At 40.4% G+C, this 26711-nt stretch overlaps 1 protein-coding gene across 1 annotated transcript in view; it reads left to right on the top strand.

Annotated features, from left to right (window-relative positions):
• Positions 1-17297: 17297 nt before the first annotated feature.
• The window catches only part of LOC309686779 (myosin-IIIa-like), a gene marked incomplete at both ends in the record, with an annotated part of 42931 nt that continues 33517 nt past the window's right edge, over positions 17298-26711 (top strand). The window contains 2 exons of the mRNA XM_082499544.1: positions 17298-17465; positions 21806-21940. Coding sequence (XP_082355670.1) covers positions 17298-17465; positions 21806-21940 — 303 coding nt within the window. The remainder of the gene's footprint in view (positions 17466-21805; positions 21941-26711) is intronic.

Raw genomic sequence — 26711 nt, 5'->3', positions numbered from 1 at the left:
GAGAGATGGTCATGGATAGACCAATTGGGACCATTTAGCGCACCAGCTGCCTTGATCAATATGCAATTAATACTTCCAGGAACACAGAATTCTTGATGTTTTAACAGCCTCTCATTGTTTTAAATTCTTTGCCTTGATTTGAAGGTATTCTGAGATGGATAATTTACTGGTGCCTTTCATACTTCACTTCAGTGTTTAAACTACCCTCAGTGTTTAAAAATCAGTGGTTTTATTTCAAAGAGTGCCTCTATCTGCAAAGTCCTAACGACAATTCGGCTCTAAAACAACTGTCACCACAGAAATGCTGGAGGTACTCTACAGTAGCAGAGAAGAATTGCCTCCTTTCCGGCTGGCAGCCGAGATGACAAGGCTGTCCCGTCATTCAGGAGAATGAAGTGTTGGAAATGCTACATATGGTTAACTGGTAAAGCACTGGGACACAAGTATGGTAAAAAAGACAGAGAAGAGGCAAAAAATCAGGATGGCACATAGCTTCCCTCCTTCTTTCTTCTTTCTTCTTTTTCTTTTTTTTTTTATCTGTAATTTTTGCAAAATAAATAAGTTTTTTCAAATGTGTCTACAATCAACTGGAAAGGAGGAGGAGGAGCAGTCGGGAAGAGAGCAAACTGCAGAGCAGGAAAATGGAGCTGAGCATCTCTGTGTGCTGCTCGCATAAGCGGGCATGGGCCCCTTCAAAATGTAATCCTGTTTGTGTCACTGTTTGCTATACTCCCTAACTGGATTAAAAGGAAAAAGAAGAAGACAAATCCAAATCCTCCGAGGGCTATCTTTGGAACATCCTCAGAGATTAATGACAGACTCACGAATAGGCAACTGTTTATAAGACTCATTTGTGGTGTGCCTCTGGATTAGGAGGCTGAGGAATTCATAATAGCACTGGCAGAATAATGGAGAAAAACTTCAAAACAAACTTTTAAGGTTATTCTCAGATTATGTTGTCATTCTTCATTTAGGGCTAGTGTGATACAAACAACCTGTCTCTTTTTTATTGTGTCTGAAAGAAAAAGAATTTTCTAGGGTTTGTTTAGTTGTTATTTTGCAACAATTTGGGATTAGTGAAGTATGGGTTTATGAAGTGTGTGAAGTCTGGCAACGTGCTTGCTACCTCTGGCTCCAAGGGGAGGAAGATCTAGACTGACAGCAAGCTCCTGATATGTCAGAAACTGTGTAAAATAGGAAAACAAGAGCAGAACAAAGAATGCTTGAGACATTCTGTGTATCCATTGGAAGCATTCTGCACATTATGTGATATTCCAAACCTGAAATTGCCCAAGAATAGCAATTTGAGCACTTCCAATCTCAAATTTGCAAACTTTGTAAATCATATCCCTTCAAAATCATGGTATTAGCTTTAAAAAATATGGTATTAAAAAGAAGGCATAGCAAAATAAAACTCGTAAAATTCCTTAGGTTATCTTTCTTCTCCATCTTGTTCCTGAGTATTTAGATAACATTTTACAGATTTTTTACATATTACGAGGATTAGAAGCTGAATTTTTCCAAATGGAGACCTCAACATCCAGTTAATCCACAGATTAAGGAGCTGGTGCCCTGTGACTCTTGCCAAGGCTACTGGAACTGATTCAGTCTTGAGAAAAGTTGGTCTTATGTAAGACATAATGTCTTTAGTGCCTGAAATTTAACTTTGAAGAATTGTCATGGGTGTTTATGGGTACTGTGAACATGGAGCACCTTCTGCACTAGCCAAGGCTGATTGAAAAAATCGTGTCAGGTAGAAGAAAAGTGAGCAAGTGATTTGGAAACCTACTGGCCAGGTGGATCCCAGGTGTCACTTTCTGTACAAAAGTGTATGTGCTCTAGCTACTGATCAATACTGTTTCCCTCTCCTTTTCACTTATAAAAAATGCTGCCTATCACTCCTGACTGACACTTCTGTTTGCGTACTGTGACCCCTTTGGAGGCAAAAAAGAAGTCACAATTGTTCAACCCTGAGCCTTCTTTTATCACTTGATATGAAAAGACCTCTATTTGCCCCATTAAACATGGTTAAGTGGCAGCACCTGGTATCCAATGAACTCAGAGACTTCTGAGTATATGCAGGTATATATGCAGGTATATATTATGTAGGAGCCTCTACATTGAAGAGCTTCTGAGTTTTAGGTTTGAAGTATAAATAACCTTATAGAAAGATTCTGCTGGGGTGGGAGGGTGTTTGGGGTTATTTTTAGTTAAAGGTCTTTTCAACTCTCCTGTAAGTATGTAACAGAATAGCACAGATGATAACTAGATGTATGTACCAAACATCAGTTTAACTGCTTGAAGTATCAATACATTGATGCTGACTTACACATCATTAGTTCAGTCTTGTTTATATAACAAAGTACATTCGTGTTTAGTAATATTAACGGTGACTTTTGTTTAATGGGTATTTTTTGTAATGCCAGGCTGCTGATTACCTAAACCTTCAGGTACTATGGAGAAATACAACTATAAAGAAATACACAGTTTACGTATTATATATTTTTGTTCACTTGGATTGCAAACAACATAGGTCCTGATACTCCAGGATGCAATCTATGTGACATAGATGTTTGAGCACTGAGACCCTCTGTACAACTGATTCAAAAATAATTGGGGGGGGGGGGGGGGGGGGGGGGGAGGGAAAGTGCCAAACATGAAATCTCTAAGCAGCTAATAGGGGAACTGCTGTATTTTCAACATGACCAATATTACCACCTGACTGGTGTTTATTGCTTAGTATAGTTTTTTAATCCCTCGGTTTTCAAGCTAGCTTCATGACTCTGAGTGATCTGTTGTTTAGGCACTTGGAAATGGCAGTACTACAACCCCAAATCTTTACCTGCACGTTTTCAAGATTAGCACTTCACTTTACACCCAGGTATGCAGAAAACAGCAATCCTCAGGTGTCCCTCCTTCTTCTTACTCGTTCACATCACTGCACGTAAGCAAAATCCTTTAAGGTTATTTTGGTGATCAGCGCGTTCCAAGGAAGGGATAAGTGTACTCTCTAAGCAACTGACATTGGAAGACATTTTGTAGCATAAATCTTCTCTGCAGTTATCACTTGGACCCTGATCTTCTCTCCTGTAATCTTTAGAATAACTATGGAAGGTTTTAAATTCCAAATTTTCCAATACTTCTTTCCCTGATATTTTATTAAAACAAAAACAAACAAACAACCCCCCAAAACAACACCAAAACTTAAGAGCACTTTTTAAATTGAGTTTGAGACATGAGTTCGAATTGGGTCTGACTTAGGATTTTCTTAGATCAAAAACAATACCTGCAAAACCCTAAAACTTTGTTACCTCAAACCTTGTGAAGTAGAAAGAGCTGTGAAATTTAAAGAAAATGCCTTGCATGTGTTTGCTTGTATTTTTTTTTTCCCTATTGGATATGAATCAGTAAGTTCGAGTTCAACTATCACCATTCAAATGCAACACTTCTGTGCTAGACGAGCATCTCCTGGGTCTAATGACAGGGGCCGATACATGGAAATTTTAGTGAAGAACTGTCAGTTTTCTAAATCACTCCCACTTTCCAGCAATTCCTGCTTCTTGATTACTATAACCCTCACCTGTGCTTATGGGCTTGTTGAGACTGTGGAGATAGTTTTGGAGTGGGAATTGTCAAAATTCTTTTGATTGCAGTTTTAATTGGAGTCATTAATTACCACTGAGCTTTTTAATTATTTTCCTGTTTGTCAAATGTTCTGTATCACATGTGTAGTTAAAAAAACCTGAAAACTACATTCTGTAAATTTAAAGTGATACAAATATTTCTCCTTTAGGAACTGGGTTAGGTCACAGGACATTAAAGAGCTGTTAAATAGTCACAACTTTTCGTCTGCCCTGGATGTGAAAGGTTTTGTATCCTATTAACAATCTCCTGAGCTAACCAGCCCCTTAAATGTGATTACAAGGATCACGCATCTAAGACCTTCAAAAGGGGTTACGGAGCTCTTTTGATCAACTAAAGAAAATATCTGGCAAAGCTCGGGGTTGCCTTAGAGAAATCTATGCATTCAATAAATAACTCATGCTTTTGGGCATGCTTGGTAATTCATTATGGTGGATGGTATTTATGATCAAAGGAATAATAAGCTAGCTGAAGACAAACTATGTGGTGGTTTTCCTAGAGGATATTTACTCAGGTGTCGCAGGAAGTATTGTTTCTCTGTAATAAACACCAAAAGGGGAGGAGTTCCTCATATTTGCTCCAGGCTGTGCTCAGTTAAGCAGCCAGAGAGGTCAAAAAGCAGTTCCCCAGAGAGGTAAGTTCTTTAATTCTTATAGCAGTGGTCTCTCTTCTGCTACTTAAATGTGCTTGTTTATTTTCTTAAGTTATCATTTAAGTATCTGCTGATCTTTCTGTGTGTCACTTGTTATTTGCATATGTACATAATCAGCCATCAAAAGACTTCCTCATGGATAGAATAATATTAAAAGCTCACTTACAAAGAAAAGACAATAGATGAAAAGAGGGAACCTGTGCCTTAGGTCCCACAAGCCCTCCGTGGCTGAGTTCTGCCCAACAGCAGGAGGACCTCCTTTTGTAGGGGGTCCACAGTGTGCAGCACAGCAGGATCCTGACTTTATTTGGATGCAGTAAGGATTTTCACAATACAGGAAATACTTTATTAAATAAATTATAGTCTTAATTTGGAGCCTTAATCACAAGAGGATCTTTGCCATTAGAAGCTTGTAGGAACGTAAAAGTCTGAGTTTATCACTTCTGAAGTAAAAGAGGTCCATTCTACCTATGTATGCTTATGGTCCACTATATTACAATGAAGAATAAGACTTATTCTATATGATCTAATTTTGAAGATGCTCTGAAAGGGTGCCTACACACACTGCTTTCACATTTCTCACACAGTAATTTAAAAATAGTTTTCAGACTTACACCCACAATATTTCTAATGAAGTTAAAAACTGTATTGAAAGGCAAGGAAAGAGTCTGAAACCAATCTAATTGCAATCTGTTAAAAGATAGTGTAGTATAGATGCTGTCACATGGCATTAAGCACAACTTAACCTCATACCAGGTACAACTGGAGATGAGCACACTTAATTTATCTTCAATATATATAGAGATATTGGCAATACATAACACTTGCCCTTTAATTATTTCAAATATATTTGGGGGAAGAGGGAGCATATATCCACATTCAATCAGGAACTTTGAAATCCCATCTGGAAAGCTTCCTAGAGAAAAGCAAAGCCATAAATATTTGGGTAAGAGCCAAGGCATGTTGAGATGGAGAAAGAAGAACATGAAAGAGTGAAATAAAGGGAAAGGAGAAGTGTGGCTAGGCTGCATGACACTAAATGCCACTTAATCACCTCATGCCTAAATTCTCCAGCACAATCAATGTCTATTTGACATGTAAATTGTCATTCACTAAGGAGTGAAACTCCTTGTTTGTTTGAACAGTGCCTACCTTTGTAGGCCTCAGAGGTTGGTTGTGACCTGTGTTGGTTTAAACTAGGATCCTGTCTGCAGCAATGGCCTGAAGTTACTTACACATCATTCAGGATCATCTAAATGAAACAGATGCTAGTTTTGGGGAGTTACACAGACCAGTTCACCTGAATAATTAATTAATGCAGAAGACCAAAGTGTGTACACCACCACTCCAAATGGACTCACTTAGCTGAGTCACATCATGGATTTTTGACAGAAGATAGAGTGCTCACAGGGAATTTCAGGCCTTCAGAGCTAAGGGACAGTGACTTCGGCACGCAGATATTGAGAAGCAGACAAGGTGGGCAGCAGTAGTTTTGTCTTCAGACAGCACTGCTAGGAGTGGAAGGGGACATATGAACTGATGGCTGCAGTTATTCTCTTTTCTGGCCCCTAAGACTGTGTCTAAGCACTTCTCAGCTGCCTAGTCCAGGCCTGGGATGCCAGCTCTGTCTGGGAGGAGAGGTGTGAGTGTGCACCATCCCCTTTTCGTACCTAGCTTTCCACTGAGAGGCTCTAAGCCTTCTTTCGTGGTGCACTCTGGTCAAGCTTCTGCATGATGGGAGGATTAGACTGTCATGCTTCTGCATGTGACCTGCCATCCAGCCAGACACATGGCCTAAAGGCAGTGGGTGCTAGGTACTCATAAGCACAACCAAAATCAATGAGCTTTGCTCGGGGAGGGAGAAGCTTTCACAAATGTCGTTCATGTAGCTATTCAAGCCTAAAAGATATGGATATTTTTACAACCGAGGCCCTATTCTGCTAGTGCTTCCAACCCCAATTAGTAAAATGCGATTATAAAACGTTTTTGTATTCTTATAGTGTCTCAAACAGGGGAGGAGGAAAGGTTAGGAAGAGACAGAGCAGCCAGCAGTGAAAGGAGGCCATAAAGACTATATGGCACCTTAAACTTTTCCTCAAATATTCCTATGATCATAATGCTGCACACAGTCTAAAAATGTTAACAAGTTTTATAAAGTAGTGCTTTGATGAAGGGAATTGAGGAGGCCTTTTTCCCTTAAAAATATCTGTCTCATGGCTGTTTAGATTTGGGGTTTAAGACTATAGAAGTTTCTATTGATTATTTTCCCACAGTGAGGAATTTTATAAGGCTTCTTGTCCATGTGATACCTTTGATGTCTGGGATGGGATAAGCAGCCTTTCCTGTCAGGATCTATTCACATGGGAAGGCCATCCATGAACTGCCTGGTCTCTACTCTGCATTTGTGAAAGAGATAGAACTTAGACAGCTCTGAAAGAACTGCCCTACTGCCAGACCTGTCTGAAAACAATCACCAGGTCCAAACGTTATTAGCAAAATGGAAGGAGACAAACAACAGGACAGCAGAAGTCTCTGATGGAGGCACACGTTCCCTGGTGCTGATTAAGTTTGGCTGCTGCTTTGCAGTGGGTGTGGCAGAGGTCCTCCAAAGAAAACCTAAGCAGCGTAACTAAAGACTGGCTTGTATATCACATAGGAGCTTTACTGATAAAATTCATGCATTTCCCAACTTTTGAGTACTTTGTCTTGCAACTTCACCTTGCTATCATGTATTGTGCTGTGCTGCTGCTATGTAGTCCCCTCTTCGCAACAACTAATAACGTGAGCTCTGCACACACACCACATCTCAACTCTTTTTAGCGGCCCAGATAAGTCCATTAGGTTTACGCAGGGCAACGGGGCCACCGGCAGCCCCGGGGTCACGACTCGCAGTTTTCCCGTGCTAAACCCGCAGCCTCTCCGGATGCTCCGCGGCCGACACGGCTGTAATCCCCCCGTCGGGTGCACCGAGACCCGGAGGCTGCGACCCTGTTCTGGATCCAGGTCGGTTGTGGCCCACCCGGGCCGGGGCGGCCCGGTTGCGCACGCCCGGCAACCCCCCCCCCCCGCCGGGAGGGGAGGCCGGGCCGCCCCGGCGCCCCCCGCCGAGCCCTGCCCGGGGCGGGCCGAGCCCTCCCGGCTTTGCCGGCTCTTGCGGGGGATTAGCGGGGCAAACCGCTCATCCGCCCGCTGACCCCGAGGCGGGACTGTGGCCGGGCCGGGCCGGGCCGAGCCGGGCCGGGGCCGTCCGGAGGAGGAGGAGGGCGAATCCGAGGCAGGGCCGGCGGAGGTGGCGCGGCCCCAGCCCCCTCAGCGGGGCTGGCTCTGCGGGGACCGGAGGTTTCGCTGCGGGTAACCCCCGGCCCGGGAGAGGCGGGCAGGGCAGCCGGGGGGGTTGCGGGGCCGGTGACTGACTGACTGGGTAACCGTGTAACCCCGCTCCCTAGGGACCCGCGCTGCCCGGCGCTACCGCCCCGCCAAGGGGCTTCGGGGCGGCCCGGCCCTATCCCTCACACCCCTCCCTGACATGGCGGCCCGGCCGCCGGAGGGTGGTGCGGCGGGGCAGGACGGGCCGGGCCGAAGCGGTACCTTCCGCTGCCGGCGGGACGGTGCGGTGTCGGGACGGGCGCTCCGGGCGGTGCGGTGCGGGCTGGCAGGCGTGGGCGGGGAGCGGGGCTGCTCGGGGCCGGGGGAAGTTCAGCCCCGGGGGGCGTGTGGAGCTGGCGCTGTCCCCTGGGCTCTCTCGTTCGGGCACCTGGGCAAATCCTGTTTCTACTTTTTTTTTTTTTTCTTTCTTTTTCTGCGAGTTTCTGGGTAAGGAAAGTGTGTAGAGTGTTCCGGAGGGCTGTCTGCAGTGCTTTGTGCTTGTGGTGAAACCATTCAGGGTGATGAGGCTGCGGCGAGCGCTGGCAGAGCGGGGCCTGTGCTGGGCACCCGGGCGACATGCAGCCCCGTAGGGTGACTGTGCGCCTCGGAAAGACACACGTGAAATCTTAGCGTCCCCACAATGTCCCGGTGTACACTCATACCCCCTTAACTTCTTGCCTGCTGGTATTAACTGCTAACAAATTTGCTTGTTGTCTGTAACGCCTTCGTTATCTTGCTATCAAATGGCTATATCACCTTAATTTTAAGCCTTGCCAAAGCTCGTTGATACAGCTGCTAAATTAATTTTGAATTGCCACTTTGCTGCTGTTAGAAATTCTAAGAAACAGGGAGTGAGTGAGATTGCAACATATTGATTTTTATGGCCTTATAAAGTTTTACTGTGTTAAAATAGGAAAATTAAGTGACGCTTTAGCTTTGAAAGCTAAGTTCTTTGCTAATATATCGATCTAGTGTGTAGTCATTGAAAAATTATTCTCATCATTTGTATTGCCTCTCTTCTGGGAACCACAAAATGAGCTGGATATGATTCAGTTCATGGATTGCTAATGTCAGTTCATTACTTCTGGTGGCACAAGTTCCAAATATAATTTGATAATGACACCATTCCCCCTTCCATTATTAATCTTGTTTTCATGATTGTAATGCCCCTGCATAAATATTTTCTGTTGGATGACAATTGCCACAAAAATCTTTAGCTTTCAAAATATCAGAGCTTTTAGAATTGGCTAAAGTAATTAAATTTAGTATTTTGTTTCCATGTTCTTTTCATACTCTCTTCCTATAACTAAAGGTTGGCTTCAAAAAACTGGGGTCCCGTACTGATGTCGTGTTTGAGCTCTGAAGGATTGTCATCCAGTGAGCATCCCCTTTGTATGAGATTAGATTGAATGCTTACAGCCCTTGCTGATTCTTTAACCCGTTGCTTAAAAAAAACCCACCCTCCTCCAATGGATTTTCCTGAGAACTGTAAACCTCAGCATGCAGTAGGACTTTTACTGTTGTGGGGCATGGCAGGGAATGGAAGAAAACCAAGGTGGAACCTAACGCTGACATAGATCTCTTCCAGCAGCACCCCCTGAGAACCTTCAGAGAGTGAAGAGCTGGAGCCTCCCATGAGCGGGGCTAGCCAGTTCAGTCTGCAGCAAGTCAAAATGTCAAGATCAGCTGAATAATAATCAGCAGATGAAATGTCAGTGTGGACACCCAATATGCATTTATCAATAGAAGGAGATCAGGTACCAATACCACATAGTACTGTTTCTCTACTGCATGTAGAAGTTTTACAAAGGTCAAGGAGTCCAGAGGTATCAAGTTTCTCTGAAAGCTGTCCTGCTTTGTTGGGAAAGTTGTCACTGTATAACAGCAAAGACGAAAAGTGTTTCTAGGAACAGAAGAAGCAGTTATCCAGCCCTTCAGAGAGTGAACACTAAAAGGTGCCCTTAAAAATGGATCAATTTTTTCTTGAGCAGCCCTAAGATTAATGTATATTCTTTGAATTGTGCCCAGGAAATACATTGTCTGAGATTAAGCTAAATTTATCACCACTCCTTGCCTTCAAATGCTTTAAAGTAACCATTTATTTCTGCATTTACATTAATTTAGGGTTCAGTTGTTGGGTTCAAAGTCTGCTTGGTGATGTCATTGTATGGTTCGTGCCTTTCCTGTGCTTCATCAGACAACGTCCAAGCTGCCTACCAATTTTCAGGTGATGAGATGTGGCTGGCTTGCAGTTTCCCTGATGTTAGCGTGGAGCTGATACTCATTTTGTCAGTTGTCAAGCTGTAATTCTTTTTTTTCCCAGCAGTTAAGTAGGATAGGATTCATTTCACCTAACATATCTATACCTGAGGGTGTATAACTGGGTTCCTGTTGTAGTCAACGGAAACTCGGCCAGTATAATCAATAGAGTCTGGAGAGCAAGTCTTATGCTAAAGTAGGTGCTAACCAGGTCAGGGAAATCAATTTTTGATTGCTTGGACTAACTAAAATGGGATTATAGTACCTAGCTTAGGTTCCAATAGGTATATTATACATGTATCAAGTTAGATGAATCCCAGCTCTTGTCACTTTCGTACTCGTGTAAGCATACGACAGTGAAAGAAGCGGACTGACTGTTAGAGAAGGTCCTTGATTTTTATTTTTGAACTACCATAGCTGGGGCTAAAGAGGTGGGTTTTTATCCTCTTGAAAGTTTCTTGCAGATGGGAAAGACAGTTGTTCAGTTCTAGGAAAACACTGGGGGATGCATCAAGTGGAAAGTAGTAAGCAAAATGATGTACAATCAAAGAAGATAATTCAGATAGACACATGGGTAGTACAAAAATAATGTAGTCATGCAAAATTATATTTTTTTGTTCTTGTTTTACAGTGAAGTTGTGTTAAGTGTATTCAGCTTTTGACAAATGAAGTAAAAAAAAAAAGTTGTGTTCTAAACACTTGTTTTTAACTAATTGCCAAACTAGATAATCTGCTCACACTGATCTCAGATTTGACTATAGTTCCCATTCAGATATAGGTTGCATCAAGATCAGAGGCCAAATATCCTCAAGAATTAAGTGGGGTGGTATTGGAATTTCCAGAGCAAAACTTACTATTTGTATGATGGGTGAGATAGTATGCTGCATGAATGGCTCATCATAGATACATTTATACTAGCTCAGGATCTGAGCTGCAATCCATGTTCATGGTTGAACAATCAAAGTATTTGGACATTTATCTAGAAAGTGCTAGGTGTTAGTATGAGGAATGGCATGTTGTAGCCTCATGCTCTTGGCTTGTCTTAAGAATTTTGTGCAGCAACCTTTAACTTTCTTATTAAGTACTTGTCAGTGTGGCATAAACTCATGAAATAAGAGGAAACATGTTGTGGGATATTATTGTGCTACTGCATTAAGTATTTCAAGGCCCCACTATGCCGTGTGATCAGTACCAGACCAAAGAGCTTATAAACTAGATATTCAATAAGGCAGGTGGTGAAAAAGTGGGAAGGCTTTTCTTTTTCTTTGATATAACAAGACTCAGCAATCTCTACACTTCCCCCCCCATCAACGAGGTCCTGGTTCTAATTTTCAAGACCAGAACATTGTGGTAGCCAGGAGACAAGATGCTGATGGGAACCTAAAGGCTGGATTCATTTTAGTCATATGTGAATAGGTATCTGCTTTGCTAATCATTTATGATTAGCTGCCTTTATGAAGAAAGATGAATGACACAAGGCAAGGTGCCTCTCTTGTTTTATCAGCTCCTTACAGAGGGAATGGATATGCTTTCATCCAAGCAAGATGGAGGTCCATTCAGAAACTATTCCAGGGGCGGGGGGGGGGAGGTTTAAAAAGAAGTTGCAAACCTAGGTGGTATGAAACACTAGTAAAAATATTGTATTAACATTTAATATTCTATGGGAAATTCAGGCTCCATTGTGCTTGCAAACCAGCCTGCAGAAGCAAAACCTCTTGCTTATTCTCACATAACTTTATTGTCTGAAACACTCTATGACCTTGACCGTGAAGCCCTTGACAGTGCAATTGGTACGCATCTCAAGTTTTGCGTGTGATAAGTGTGCTTCATTGAATTGCCTTTGCAGCAATCAGATAGTCCACAGGAGATATACTGTGTTCTTCATGAGGCTGCCCCTTTCCTCTCCAAGCTAGTTAGATATCGAAAATGATAGAGAATGCAGTGATCTGCCAGCGTTGATGCTGAACAGGGCATCTCTGGATAGCTCTAGTACATGACCTGAGGTCTGCTGCATAGAGTGTGTATGTTTGGTGTGACCTGGAAAGCAAAAAAAAAAAAAAACAAACCAAAAAAAACCCACATAGGGCTGGATCATAAGAATTCTCACTCAATTTATTCTTATAACTGTGACAGCCAAATTCCCTTAGAGGAAAGAAAAACAAACCAAAACCCCCAGCCACATTGGCTTGTTGCCTTGGAATGCCAAAACTATTTTTTCCCAGCCCAGATACCCTTAATTTAATCACTGTGTCACAGTCCGTTTGGGTCTCAAATTTATAGGACAACGTACTCTGTTATTTAAACTTTATTTCATGAAGTTGTTAAGAAATACAACAAAGCCAAACAGGGGCTCAATCCCCTTTTACCCGCAGTAGTCTCACGTGAATTCACTTATTCGCCATTCAAGTCATAAGGTTTCATAACTTGCAACCCATAATTTTTATTTTGTGCATTTATGAGGGGAAAAAAATGAAACCCCCCCAACTTTATTACCTAGCCGAGCGTGAGCGCTCATTCCTTCCTCCTCCATCAGGGTGCAGGCATCCCCTGTGTCCAACCAGGGAGCAGGAAAGCCTCCACAGTCCAGCTGCTCTTGGATCGACTTTGAAAAGTGGTTTTGGGTAAGATGATGTTTTATACCTTCCAGCTTGGATATTAGGTCTATTCCATTTCCCTAAATGAGAAGATTCTGAGGAGACTGCCAGACAAAAGATACTGGCTGCAGGAGACAGTGATTAGCAGGGGATAATAGTGCATAATGGCCCTTCAGCTCTTCCTGGCCACCTGTCCTGTCTACATGGTGCGCTTGCTTTGACCTGATGATGCTGCTCCCAGCACACATCAGGCCTTTGGCAAGAGCAGTGTTTGCCAAAATCTAAGCAGGAGTTGAGTGAACTGTCACGCTGAGCACAGCAGGTGTATTTTAAAGGAGTTTTATAGGGGTTCAAGGGTACGTTCCTAGCTCACAAGTTTGGATCAAGTTGTAAGTTGTGTTTTTTAAAGTGAATTTTTAATGGTGAGTGGTGTGATAAATTACCCAGTTGTTTGGGCATCCAGACGTATTCCAGAGACAGTCCAATTTATTGCTGAAATATGAGGACAAATCATTATTGGATGTCTCAACTTCACTGAGATGTAATAAAACTTTATTCATCACCCAGAACAGAACACTTGAAATCATTCTATTTAATATATTTTTAATAATAGAGGTGGAAGCTAAACAATTTATCTGCAGGGTCTTGTTCTTAAACATGGTGGAAGTGAGGAAATACGATGTTCAATATAACTTATTCAAGTCATGATTTTGAGGCTATAAATCAAAAGACAAAGGATTAGGGTGAATATTTCTTTCTGGAATAGCACTCTTAAATTATTGAACTAAGTATGACAGCTATTGGATGCATTATTGTTAAGTATGTGGTGACTTTTCTTGAGACAAGATGGTGTGCAACTGGTGTAACTTGCAGAGGAAAATGCAGGCATATGACAGTGTCTCCATCACGCTTTACCGGTAGCCAAATAGCAGCTGCAGGATCACGTTTCCTTAGCCCCTGGAGAGTTCTCCTTGCGCTAGTCTCTGCAGGCAAGTAAGCAATTGATACTGGTAGTCAATGAATTTCAGCTGCATTCTGTTAATGTATAAGAAGTTAATGAAGCCTGGGAAGCTGTCTGAAGCTGTGGGGTTTGCTGTACATGGTTTTTCTTAGAATGTTCCACTTGGTGTAAAACCTCTGCATGGAGGGGTGGGTCTTTGCTTAAGGGTGTATTTTGAGGTACAAGGTATCAGAGTTCCCTGCTTGGCTCTGGCACGGGCTAAATACATGAAGCTGCTCTTTGCGTTCCTGCATCTTCAGTGCTCCTCTTTGAAGGGGAAGAAATGAGTCTGTCTTTCAACTTCTGCATGTCTTCTACTGTAAGCTGCCTGGGTCAGAGGCTCTTACTGTGTATTCTTGTAATGTGGGACATAGCAGCCCCTAGGTGTTGATTGAAAACTACATATTCTGTAGAAAATCATTTGTATGTAGACAGGCTCGCATATGATTTGGACATCTCAGTTCTTATGAAGGTGCCCATTGATAGCTCTCTTTTTTTTTTTTTTCCTCAAAAAACCCCAGTGGTTATGGATTGAGTATCCAGTAAAGCTTTAAACAAATAGTTAACCTCAATTCTAAAACCTAAAGCTCAGATAGAGAAATTTTGAAATTCCATCGTTATTGAATACCTCAAAGAAAGGGTTTGGGATTATGAATCCTAATCCCTTTATCAACCCCAATTTGGTTATTATTTTGTGTAGTCCAAATTATGAGCTAATTACAAAGCATTTATTTATATGTATAAAGTGATTTTTTTGAAAAAAACCCAAACAAACAACAAAACAGAATGATTTTATTTGAGAGCTATTTTACAGGCAAAATGAAAAGAAAGTTTCAAAAAAATTATTGTGACACATTTGTGTTAGTTTTCTGGGGAAGAGATGGCTTTGCCTGGAAGTGGTGAAGCTCCCAAGGTATGGATAAATACGAGGCATGAGGTGGAAAAGTAATGCCTTATGAAGAGACTGCAGTCAGTGTCCTAGCTGAGTTGTGTTTGTATGAATCCCAGTGGGAGTTTTGGACAGAAGGAAAAAGCAAATTTTGAACCTGGAATGGAAATTTGAGGATTTGCATATTGCAGCTTCCTGTTTCTTGATCTTGATTGTCTATCTTTACTTTGACCTTTAACCTGGATTTGTGTTAAGGGATATTTCATGGTAGCAGGTAAAATTGGGTCATTTTGTTCCCACAGCACTTGAAATCAAGGTACTGGGCCAGTACTGGTTGCAGTCCTTGGTACGCAACAGACTGCTGCAGGTTTCCTGGTTTAAGAGGATATTTCACCACTTTACCACATGATCAGGTATAGAAGTTGGCAATAGTCACATATTTATTAAAAAAAAAAAAAAGGGGGGTAGAAGGGAGAGAAAAGAAAACCCTGTGTTCTCATTCATCAGTGAGCTGATCAACCAAGAGCAGAATGATGGGAAGAATCCTGAGCCCTGTGTTCCCCAGGCGAGCTTGTATTATCCAGTAGAAAATTAATCTGAATACATGTGGCATGCCGGTATGCATTTCAGATAATTGAAAGAGCTGGTACAATGTATGTTTGTATAGCATTACATTTCAGTTGCTTCTAGTTGGTACACGTACCGTATGTACAGTGGATACATGTGCTGCATGTGTAGTGGGATATACATGGTTATATGGATGAATAATGAAAGTATGGCTAGTATGCTGGAAGCCATGGATGAAACTGAAATTGAAGCCATTTTCTTCATTATCAAAAAAAGTAGTATGGTATCATGGTGCAATTTCTGTCACTAGAGTAATATCACATAAAATGCTGTATGTGTCTAAGATTTGTGCTGTTGACATAAAAAAATCCAAGAGTAATTACACTGTAGTCTCTTTATAAAGTATTATATCAAAATTTAAAAAATGGATATATGAAAATGACTCTCCAAAACTGGCATGTTTACTGCATATTGTGCTCGGGAAGGACTTAAGCACTCAGTAGCTGGCTCACTTACTTATTGCTTACTTAGTAAGGGTTTGAGTCTGTCCTCTTCCCTGCCCCTTCTCTTTTTCAGTCTTGGCTCTACAATTAAGAATATGAGAATGTAATTTTTAAGACATTTCTACTGAGTTTCTGGCTGTTCTTAACAATAGGATTTCTGGTTTGTTGTTGCTTGTCTGGGGGTGGGGCTCTGTGCTTTGTTTTTACCACTGTAGCTGATGGGTAGTTAGTCACTATGAAGGCACAAATAAGTGAATTGTATCCGTCATGGACCAGGATATAGGTGTAACCTGTCATGGATACAATTCCATCACTGTAAAAAGTGTTTCCTTTACAGTATGTAAAATAGTTGTTAAAGAATATACCTTAGTAAACACGCTTTCTATGGCTGTGAATGCTTGGCTGTCAGAAGACCATAATATTGTGAAAAGATCTGCCACTTTGATCTGCTTGGCCTCATGAGAGCTATATAAAAATTCAAATTGGTGGCTGACACGCTGGAAGGCTGTGCCGCCATTCACCGTGACCTGGACATGCTGGAGAATTGGGCAGAGAGAAACCTGACAAAGTTCAACAAGGGAAGTGTAGGGTACTGCACCTGAGGAGGAATAACCCCCTGCATCAGTACAGGTTAGGGGCTGACCTGCTGAAGAGCAGCTCTGTGGAGAAGGACCTGGGAGTCCTGGTGGACAACAGGATGCCCATGAGCCAGCAATGTGCCCTGGTGGCCAAGAAGGCCAGTGGCCTCCTGGGGTGCATCAAGAGTGTGGCCAGCAGATCAAGGGAGGTCATCCTTCCCCTCTACTCTGGCCTGGTGAGGCCGCATCTGGAGTATTGTGTCCAGTTTTGGGCTCCCCAGTTCAAGAAGGACGGGGAACTGCTGGAGAGGGTCCAGCAGAGGGCTACAAAGATGATTAGGGAACTGGAACATCTTTCTTATGAGGAAAGGCTGAGGGACTTGGGTCTTTTTAGTCTAGAGAAAAGAAGACTGAGGGTGGATCTTATCAATGCTTATAAATACTTAAAGGGAGAGTGCCAGGGGGATGGGAACAGTCTTTTTTCAGTGGTGCCCAGTGATAGAACAAGAGGTAAACTTGAACATAGGAAGTTCCATCTAAACATGAGGAGGAACTTCTTTACTTTGAAGGTGGCAGAGCATTGGAACAGCCTGCTTAGGGAGGTTGTGGAGTCTCCCACTCTGGAGAGACACTCCAAACCTGCCTGGACGCCGTCCTGTGCAACCTGCTGTAGGTGACCCTGCTCTGGCAGGGGGGTTGGACTAGATGATCTCCAAAGGTCCCTTCCAACCCTGATCGCTATGTGATTCTGTGGAATGGTAAGAGTAGGATTATAAAACTGGCTGTTTGCTGTAAAAGTTTGAATGAACTCAGTGCTGCTATTTAACATGTTTTGTTTTGTGGGTTTCTTCTCCCCTTATTGCCTGATTCTGGTAATGGAGCCAAATTATTTTGGCTTTTATGAACTTGACCCCCATTCACCTGCTCCTCGGAAGATCTCAGAGTGACATTATAGTTTCATTGAAGTGCATGGGAAAGCTTCTACTGACTTCACTCAAGCCTGAAATTAGTTCAAATTATTATTTGAATTTCCCTTCATTTGATAGTGTGTTGACTGCACGTACCTGTATTAAGTGCATCATTTCTTCTTCATTATGCTTTCAGTGCACACATACTACATGCAAAAATATTTCTAGTGTTTGAGACTGGAATGTGTAATTCTCTTTGCATTTGTAGGAAACCAATTGCTATTAACTATTTGTTGAGCGAACATTGAAATTTCTTTTTCCTAGGAGCCATCATTTGAGATGCTTCCGTTGACTGGGAAAACAATAATATTTGATAGCTTTCCTGATCCTTCAGATACCTGGGAAATAATTGAGACTATTGGCAAAGGAACATACGGAAAAGTTTTCAAGGTGTTGAATAAGAAAAATGGCAGCAAAGCAGCAGTCAAAATTTTGGATCCTGTTCACGTAAGCTTTTTAAATTACTCGGTTTATGCTTATTTAATTGTAAGTGAATTTATGTAGTCTTTTTATTCTTTTAATCTTGGTAGATCATTTGCATTAGCAGTGATAGTGAAATAAACTGCTTCAACCTGCTAAGTATCAGGCTAGCTATCAATGCATTTTTTGTATCTTAAGTGATCTTAGAAGTGGTTACATATGTTAGAAGTCAGAAGTATACATAAACTTTGTTACTTTTACTTTTGATTCCCCATTGTTTATCTCCTACTTTCAGAAGCAGAGCTGGTTATTTTCCTTTTCAGTACCAGGAATCCTAGCTGCTTCTATTTTTACTGTTCCCTTTCCTTTTTTTTTTTTTTTTTACATACTAGCCAGTAAGAAAGTTGGGTACTTTTAAGTGCTTTAGATGTACCTTCAAGCATCTATTTTGAGTACATGCTTTTAGCAGAGTTACATGCTATGAGTGATACTTTAAAAATAAAATAGCATACTTTATTTTTTATTGTTATTGTTGGTTCTGCATTTTCAGAATGTGCCAAAATACGCAGATATCACAGGGGGATCCATCTTGTCAAATGGAAAATACAAAGGCAATAGTTCCTACACACAAAGCACCAGGTGGCTGGGAGGTGGAATTATTATGTTGTAGAGTATGTTTTCGTTCTCAATAACTGACATTTGTTGGATGGCAGATTAATGCTCAAAGAGTAAGGAAGAACATTAGTCTGGTTTGTAAAGGCATACCCCATTGACTTCACTGGTGCTGCATGTGGCTTGGGATTTTTCTCGAGAACAGTAACCCGCAGAACATGGACAAGGAGATGTTCCTGTTTCAAGTGGCCCCTTTGAGCTCATCTTTTACATTCCCAGTGTAGCGTTGTGAGGCATGTGCTTCCATTGCCCAGGGCAAGTAGAGAAGAGCACACCATGCCCTGTGAAACACTGCAGGTCTGGAGCTGCACAGCCACACAGGGCTCTGTCTACCCCTGCATATCACACAGTGTCTCTAATTATGATCCCATGGCCTGTTAAGTCCATGAAATGTGTTTGTGAAAACATAGTGTCTTGCATTATCTTTGCTGTGTTTCTTGTTGATGTGCTTTTTATTTCAGCATGCTTTCAAAGCAACAAAAGTAGGTTCATCTCAATTCAATATCACGTACCTCTCCCAAAGTAAACATGATTTGCAGCCAAGCGATAAGGATCTTGATTAATTCAAATGCATTGGAAACTCTATTTTTGACTCTGTTGCTTTCTGTAAACAAGGTTCTTGTGCTTACAATGATTAGGCAGGATTTTCTTGCAGTTGGTGTTCCTCTAAATGCCTGTATGGCAGAAAAGCTTCTCCTTTCATCTATTTCACAAGTGCGCAGGAATGATTCTTAAGTGGCAGCTGGCTATGGCAGGGATTACTGAAGGCATTGGGGAAACTTTGAATGTCGTGTACACTTTGGAGGTTGTAGGAAAAGGATAAAATATGATGACAGGAAGAAAGAAGAGGTAGTAAAGCTGACACTAGAGGAAAGAAATAGATTAAGTAGGAGATAAGGAAGTAGAAGACAGAAGAAATACAATGTATAAAGATGCAACATAAGAAATTGAAGAAGGGAAAAGGTATAACTGATAAAAACAGATTCCTTATTTTAATGAAAACATGGAAGTCAGTAATGCAGTCGATGTCACACTCCAAGACCTAAATCTTTCAACTGAATATATTCTCCTTTTTGTTCTAAGAATACTATTCTTCTTTTCCCCCTCCTCTTTACAGGATGACTGGAGTAGCTGCGGTACCTTCATGTTACTGTTAAAATGGCAATCCTATATTAGAAATAGAGTGAAAAAGCAACAAACTAGTTCTTTTTGTTTAAACTGAAAGTATTATTAATGGCTGCAGAGGGAGCCATTGCAATGAAGAAAAAGATACTTTCTGTATTTTCTTCTTTAAATTTTACAATTTTTTTTCTTTGAAGATGGTTTCAGAATTGTGCCACTTGAGAGGTGGATTGAAAAGACAAGCAGAAGAAATGTGGGTTTATATCACTTGGTTTAACTGATATTTCCAAATTAAACTTGGGAAACTACATTATCATGAGTGATGCGAGACTGAAATGAGCATTTCATGCTTAAACCTTTAGAGCTCTCAGATTCTTTGTGTTGAATAACAGCTCAGCTTTTTGAAACTGAAACAGGAAAGTGAAGGTGTTGAAATGAAAATATGTGAAGATGGAACTGAGAATTCTCATAGCCTTGTCCTCAGGGCTATAAGCAAATACCATTGTACTTTAGGGCTCTTAACCATATTATCCTATGTCTAAGTTCACATGAAAATGTTTCCTCTACTCTTTCTAAAAGAGGTACTCTTATGCAGGTAAATATATTAAATTCAACCAAATATTTCTAGTTTTATTCCCTCATAATGTACAGAGGAAGATTTTTTCTTTTTAGTATGTGCAGAATGAATATTCTATTGATTTCATTCTCTCTCTTTTCATTTCTCCTTATAACAGTAAAAATCTCAGTACGTTTATACTTAAAATAGTAAATCTGAGTACCCCTCAAGAGACGGAAACCTCTATTAAATCACAGTAGGACAGTGGGCTAATTCTCTTCCAGTTTCCTCAAGGCAGTCAGGGCTATCGTATGTTTTGTGTGTAGTTTTTCGGGTTTTGACTCTTTGGGGGTTTTTTTGTGTTTTTTTTTTTTTCTTTATGATCTGTCCATTTGGTTTTCCCAGATGCATTTTCTCCCTTCACCCCCTCTTATCTTCTACTCTTTCCCTTTCCTTCTCTGCCACCGTCAGTGCCTTGATTCTTTCTTCCTTCCTTGCATCTCTTATTTTAATTGGCTTTATTCTGTGTTGTGCTTATGGGAAAATTAAAGTGAGTTACTCCCTTTTTTGAAAGAGTAAAAATTCTGCTGTTTTTCAGCTACTCCAATAAAAAAAATCTCTAAAACCCTTCCTTGTGAGAAAACTTATTCTTGTAGTCTCAATATGAAAGTTTAATGGCCCATTCCTGAAGATACTGGTGACGGGCAAAATTCTTTGAGGTCAGTTAAGGTATTTCAAGACAAAAGGCTAATATGAGGAACTTGAGTTGGATTTAGCATTGGAGATACTTGTATCGGAAACAACTAAGCAAAGTCCTCTTAGTGGCAGATGCCTTTGGTGGTGAACAAAATGAGGAGTGTCATTCATTGGGAATACAAAGCATCCCTTTTCTCTGTTATGGTCACTTCTGTTTGGCAGTGGTGAGACAGGTTTTCGACACTGAGTAGGTGCTTTTCATTGATAGGAAATCTATTCATATGGATAGTGGAGTTCATAGGTAGCTTTCCTTTAGAACTGATTTTTCATTTCTATTTCTTTCTGGGTGCAAATGGTATTAAAAATGTTTTAAATCTGGAAACAAGTATGTTAATGCTTTTTTGAGATCTGAACAGTGGGGAAAAATGACTGCAGCTATTCTGCCTTTACCTGTGGCCAGGACGGATTTTCTCAGCATGACTGAAACACAGTCTGATAGTGTCCCTCAATGAGCAATTCCAGTGCATGGGTGGAAGAGGTTACCTGAGTCATCCAGTGCCCACCATCGCTAGCATCCATGTTTAGTCTGAAAGGGCTTGCACAGCTCCTGGTGCATGTGTTGGCAAAACTTGTCTTCATCTCTCACTTCCAAATAGATTTCCCTCGCTGTGTAAGAAACCCCAGGTCTGTAATGAAAGACTGACAAAAAGCCACAACTCTTACAGCTCAGTAGGAGAATCCGGAGAGATCATGGATGTCACCAATTTCTACGATAGTACAAAATGAGAAAAATTTCCAGATGATTCTAGAAAGTGGGATGATACAATCATAGAATCACAGAATTGTTTAGTTGGGAAAGGACCCTTAAGATCATCACGTCCACCTCTTGAGTAAATGTGGCTGCAGTCTTGTCTGTGCACAGGGGGGCAGAGAGGTAATTCCAGCTGCACCATCTCAAGCTGGGGATACCCTTGAGACTAGAGAAGTAACATGACTTCCCAAGGCATCTGCATACCTACCCACTTGTGGGTTGCGCTGGCTTTGCCTTCAGATGCTCCTTCCCCATTCTCCTGAGGGCTGCTCTGTCACATCCCATGTGTTCGTTAGTTGAAATTGATAAAGGCCAAGTAAAAAAACAGATGACTGTTTTGTATTGAGTAAAAAAAACCAAGCTTTGTAGCCCTGCAAATGGTACGTTCATGTTTTGTTTCGTTTTTTTCTTTGCATTATTTCAAACTACATTTGAATAGCCAGAAAATGCTGTGTTGGGTTTTTTAAATGGTTATCATTATCACTGTGTATTTCTCATTTGTGACACTAGGATATTGATGAAGAAATTGAAGCCGAGTACAACATTTTGAAAGCTCTCTCTGATCATCCCAATGTAGTCAAATTCTACGGCATGTACTATAAGAAAGATGTGAAAAATGGAGACCAACTTTGGCTAGTTCTTGAGGTAAATAATTCAGAAAAATAAGAGTTTTCTTCCAGTTGGCATTCTAACTCAGTGAATGAGATGCAAGTAATTTGTTTGATGTTTTTCTTTAGAGTGGTTGCATATGAAGTGGCAGATGCTGTTGTTTAGTCTTTTTAGTGTTAGGAATTAATGGTCTGCTCTGAGTTTAGCATTCTTATTTTGATATTATACTGATAGTGCTGTGCCTTCAGAATTAGGATATAAATTCTAATAAGACTTCATAAGATTTGCTACCTAACATTTTTCTTTGGTGGAAGGCTTGTCATGGGAATCTTCCTCCAGTAGCATTTCTTTAAATATGACTAAGATATGACATGACAGTTAAAGAAGCCACTATGATGATTTTTTTCTAAAGGAAATGATAGAAATTAATTAATTGGATTGCTTTTTTTTGTGCAAGTAAATGCAGAAATAGATAAATAAGCCTATCAAAACAGTCTACTGCCCAAATATTGTTGAAAGCAGCAGGATTTCCTCAAATGGCGTCAGAGCAAGGTAAGGCCTGTAATTTGTGTTTCAGTCTTTGGTTTTCACTAATCCAGGAGCAAAGAGCTTGATTGTTACTGTTTTCATGGATTCACTATAACCTATTATGCAAAAACTTCCTCCTCTCCCCAGAGGAAAATCAAGAAGAATGTCTCTGACAGGAATAGTGTGCCTTTTGTAACAGTGGAGGCTCTTGCTGATGTTTGATCTGTGTTTGATAAGGTTGAGATTGAAGAATTGGTTGTATTTTATGATTCGTCAGCTGAGTGAATACAAATCTCCTGCCAAATATCTCAATGACACAATGGCATCTAATCCTGGAAGTGAGCTCTAAAAATGTTTTAAGTTCTAAAAGTTTTTCCAAATTCTTCTGACTTGCATCAGGAAGATGTTTTTAAGAATAGTTTGCATTGGAAATGATAATAAATGATTAGGTTAGACTGACATCAAAAGACGTCAGCCCTTTGTGCAGTGAGCATCTTTGAAAATCTAGCTTCTGTTGTGTCTGCTGGGCATTTGAAACTCCATCTGTGAAACTTCTGGCCTGTACAGGATAGATGCCAAACAGCCAGGATGGAACAGACTGTGAGGAAACAGTCAAGTGTTTATATTTTAAGTTTTATGTTTCACATGGATTTATTTTCTTAATGTGAAAAACACAAGCCTACATCTGTAGTATGAGTTTTATATTTATTCTTTGCATGCCAAGTTGTATATGTGAAAGTGCTAGTATGGAGTGTGTGGAATAGTCTTGGATGACTTCTGTCACCGCACATATAGATCCATGAATGCAAGGGATTTCAGCTGGTGTTTGTACGCTTAGATATGTGTAAGTAGAAACATAAATTACAATGGTGGCTTTTGTGAAGCTTTCCTTTTAATAAAAGTATCGGTGAAAGAAAACTGTCATAGAACAGATTCCTCTGTTGAAGTGTCACCTTGCTTTCAGCTTGTATGCAGCTTTACAGGGCCATTGCAGTTTCTTTTTCACCATAGCTATTTAGGTGTCCTACAGTTTATAAGAATGAAGATGTTTCCATTATCTCTGTCCTGTTTTATTGTTTTTTTCTTAAACAATATATTTGTGTTTGAATTTATAAAGGTGATGATACATCTTTACTTTAGCTTACCGAGACCTCAGTTTCCATTGCTTTAAGTTTTGGGGTTTATTTATTTATTTATTTTATCTTGAAAGCACGTTTTCACTTCAGAACTGTTGCTTCCCCTGAAAAGGGGAATGCAGTCTTGAAATTTAGATTTGTAGAGTTTGATACCATCTCCAGCTCTAATCTCCTTCTCTCAAACAAGCTATCAACTAATCCCTGCAAATTCTTTGTAGTCCTCTGAAATGAAGATGGACCTTTTGCAGTCAGCACCTAGCCCGTAGATACATTCCCAAAGACTGGAAAGATGAAGAGTGTACACCAATGCAGTCTACATAATCTGAAGCAGCTTCCATAGCATCTCAATGCAAAATGATGTCAAGTAGGAAAAGTAGAGAATCAAATGCAAATTATTGTGCAGTGTAATATTCTGGATTCCTGCAAAGCTGCAGCTGCCAGAAAGAGCTTACAGGGCAGTGGGGCATTGAAAGCAGAGCTTATTGTTCTGCTCTGATTTTGTGTTCTGTGATGGGATCTGTGGGCATGAGATTTCGGAGTTTCTCAAATTCCACTAGGAATGGGTTATGATAGATGGCAAAACTCGGCATTTAGTAATGGGCTTAGAGCCACTGTAGTTTACCAAGAAAGTTACTCTGTGGAGTATATGTAGATGTTATTAAATCATTTTTTCCTAGATGAAAAAAATCCTCAGCTCTTAAAGACATGTCCCATACAAGGTGTCAACAGCAAGCTAGTCTGGAAATACAGATTCTTGCCAGGTTTCTTTTCTCCTGATTTGGTCTTCAGCATTGGTTACATGAACAGTACTGTTCAATTCTTACACCTTTTTAGTATATGTAGTGTGATGATTTTTGACGTATCCCATATTTTTTGGTAGCTGTTTTGTATTGCATTTGATCATGTCTGGGTTTTGGGGAAAAGGGTCTAATCAGGTTTGAACTAGGCTAAGGTAAGTGGCTGAGGTACAGTTTTGAGGCCCAAACTGACCAAATAGCTAAAAAGACTATCCTACAATATTGTAGAGGATTCTTGAGAGATTTTGTCCCGAATACTTGAACTATCATAAAATTGTCAGACCTCATAAGTTAACATCCATTCTGAATACTGGAAAAGACCTTGGATGGTTTTATGGTGAGATTATTGCTGTCGTGGTATGAAATATTCTGCCCCACCTTCCATCTCTGTTTTCCAAAATGAACCTATTCTTACATGATTTGGTACCTGTTGAACCTGTGCTATCTTGGACAAGATAGTTGGACATTCCATTTTTAATGAAAACTGACACTTTCATTTGCTGCTCACTCTAAGGCATATGTCAACAGTGAGGCACTGGACATTCACAATCCAGGCTGAAGGTGTTGTCCTGTGACTAGAAATCATTAAACCAGATGACTAGCAAGATATATTTACGTACAGTTAAATGGAATTTGGAGCTGACCTATTGGTGTGGGTCATTTGACGGTTTCTATGTCTATAGAAACCAAAAACAGTTGCTTCAGAATGATGGAAATGATCTGTTACAGCATAATCCTGGTAAATATGACATTTCTTCTGAATCTCTTCACTTAATAATTGCCTAATAGCATGTGCCTTCATAGAAAATAATTTTTCCAATTTGAAGTGAAATTCCTTATTTTCTACTGAACATTTGCATTTCATTTTCTTTCTTGTATTTCTCTGTGCTAATGTGCATGTTACCTAACTGATCTTGTAAAGCATTTTGAAGTTGCAGCGCTGTGAGCTGAAAATATGCATCTGAGAGTAGGAGCTATTTTTCTTTTTCTTTTCTGTTATAAATTTTTTTTTTTGTGACATAATAAAGTACCAAGAGATATGTGGTCAATCTCATTCTTTGATTTAACCTTTCAGTGTAGATCTAATCAGTTAAAAAACATGCATAATGATTACCTGGAAAAATAAACAACCTTTTTGCATAACACACTTCTGTGCATGACACTTTAGTACAGTATTTGTAGGAGTTGCGTTCATCTTAACACATAAGGACCTGTCTGAGAATAGTATAGAATATGAATTTTAACAATTAATTAAAAAACTAGAGGAAAACTAATAATATGAGAGCTTTTAGTGTCATTAGCATTTTTTGGTAATAAAGTAAGCTAACTTTCTCAGTTCAGCATCTTTAAGGAAACCACCTACAGGAATGAATGTGAAACAGGAATACATCTGTACAGAATAAATGTACTCTTGACTCTCAGTTCAGAAATGCCCTTCTCTCTGTAGGCTGCAGTCAGATAGACTGAACATCTGCCCCTGTGTAGATGCTGTTCTAATCACATTTATGATAAAGAATATTGCTGGAGGGAGGATTCTTTCCAGGTGTATTAAGCCTTGTCACATGTGTGCAGAGATGCAGGCAGAAGAAATTGGCCTATTGAGTCTGTGTTGAAAAGAAACCACTTGAGTATTATACTTGGAATGAGTCAGCTGAGCAGTTTCATGTCAGCAGACATCAGCATGATCCCACAGCTAAGGCAGAGTGTGGTATAGCCCATTTCTTTCTGCTCTGGATGTTGGTTCAGAAGGGAATAGATCCGAAGTAGTTGGAAATCAGCTGATGGAAAGATGGAGCAGAGAGGTAAATTGTATCAGGCCCTGCAGGTGAGCATGTAGGTCAAGGGCACGTGGGGGCGACGAGCGGCACAGCCCTTGCCTGAGATCTGGTGCAAAGAACAACCTAGTCAAGACTGAGTGAAGGCTGAAAATACTGCAGCAAGGTTAATGGTAGGTCTTACACAGCTTTTACTTGCTACTGTAAACCAGAGGCCAAGAATCATAATGCAACATATTTTTATAGTTCATTTCCTACACAGATCAGGTAGAACTTTAAGAAGTATCTTAGTCCATTTTCAAAAGACACATAATTATGCGTGCCATATTTGAGATGGATTTGGATTTGTGAGTCACATAGGTAAGCTGGTATATTTTATCATTCTCGATATATTTTTAAGCTTAGGAAATAGAGGGAACATCCATTATTTTTATAGTTAAAAAAAAGATTTTGTTTCTGTGAATTAAAACTTAAGATTGGTAGGGAAAAAAGTTTGGATGGAGCTACTTCCCACCTAAAAATACATTTTTTTAATATCAAAGCATTTTGTAAAAACCTCTCCATTTTTAGA

The sequence above is a fragment of the Vanellus vanellus genome, assembly GCF_965231255.1.
Source record: "Vanellus vanellus genome assembly, chromosome: 2".
NCBI lineage: Eukaryota > Metazoa > Chordata > Aves > Charadriiformes > Charadriidae > Vanellus > Vanellus vanellus.
This window is presented reverse-complemented; position numbering and strand designations above follow the sequence as displayed.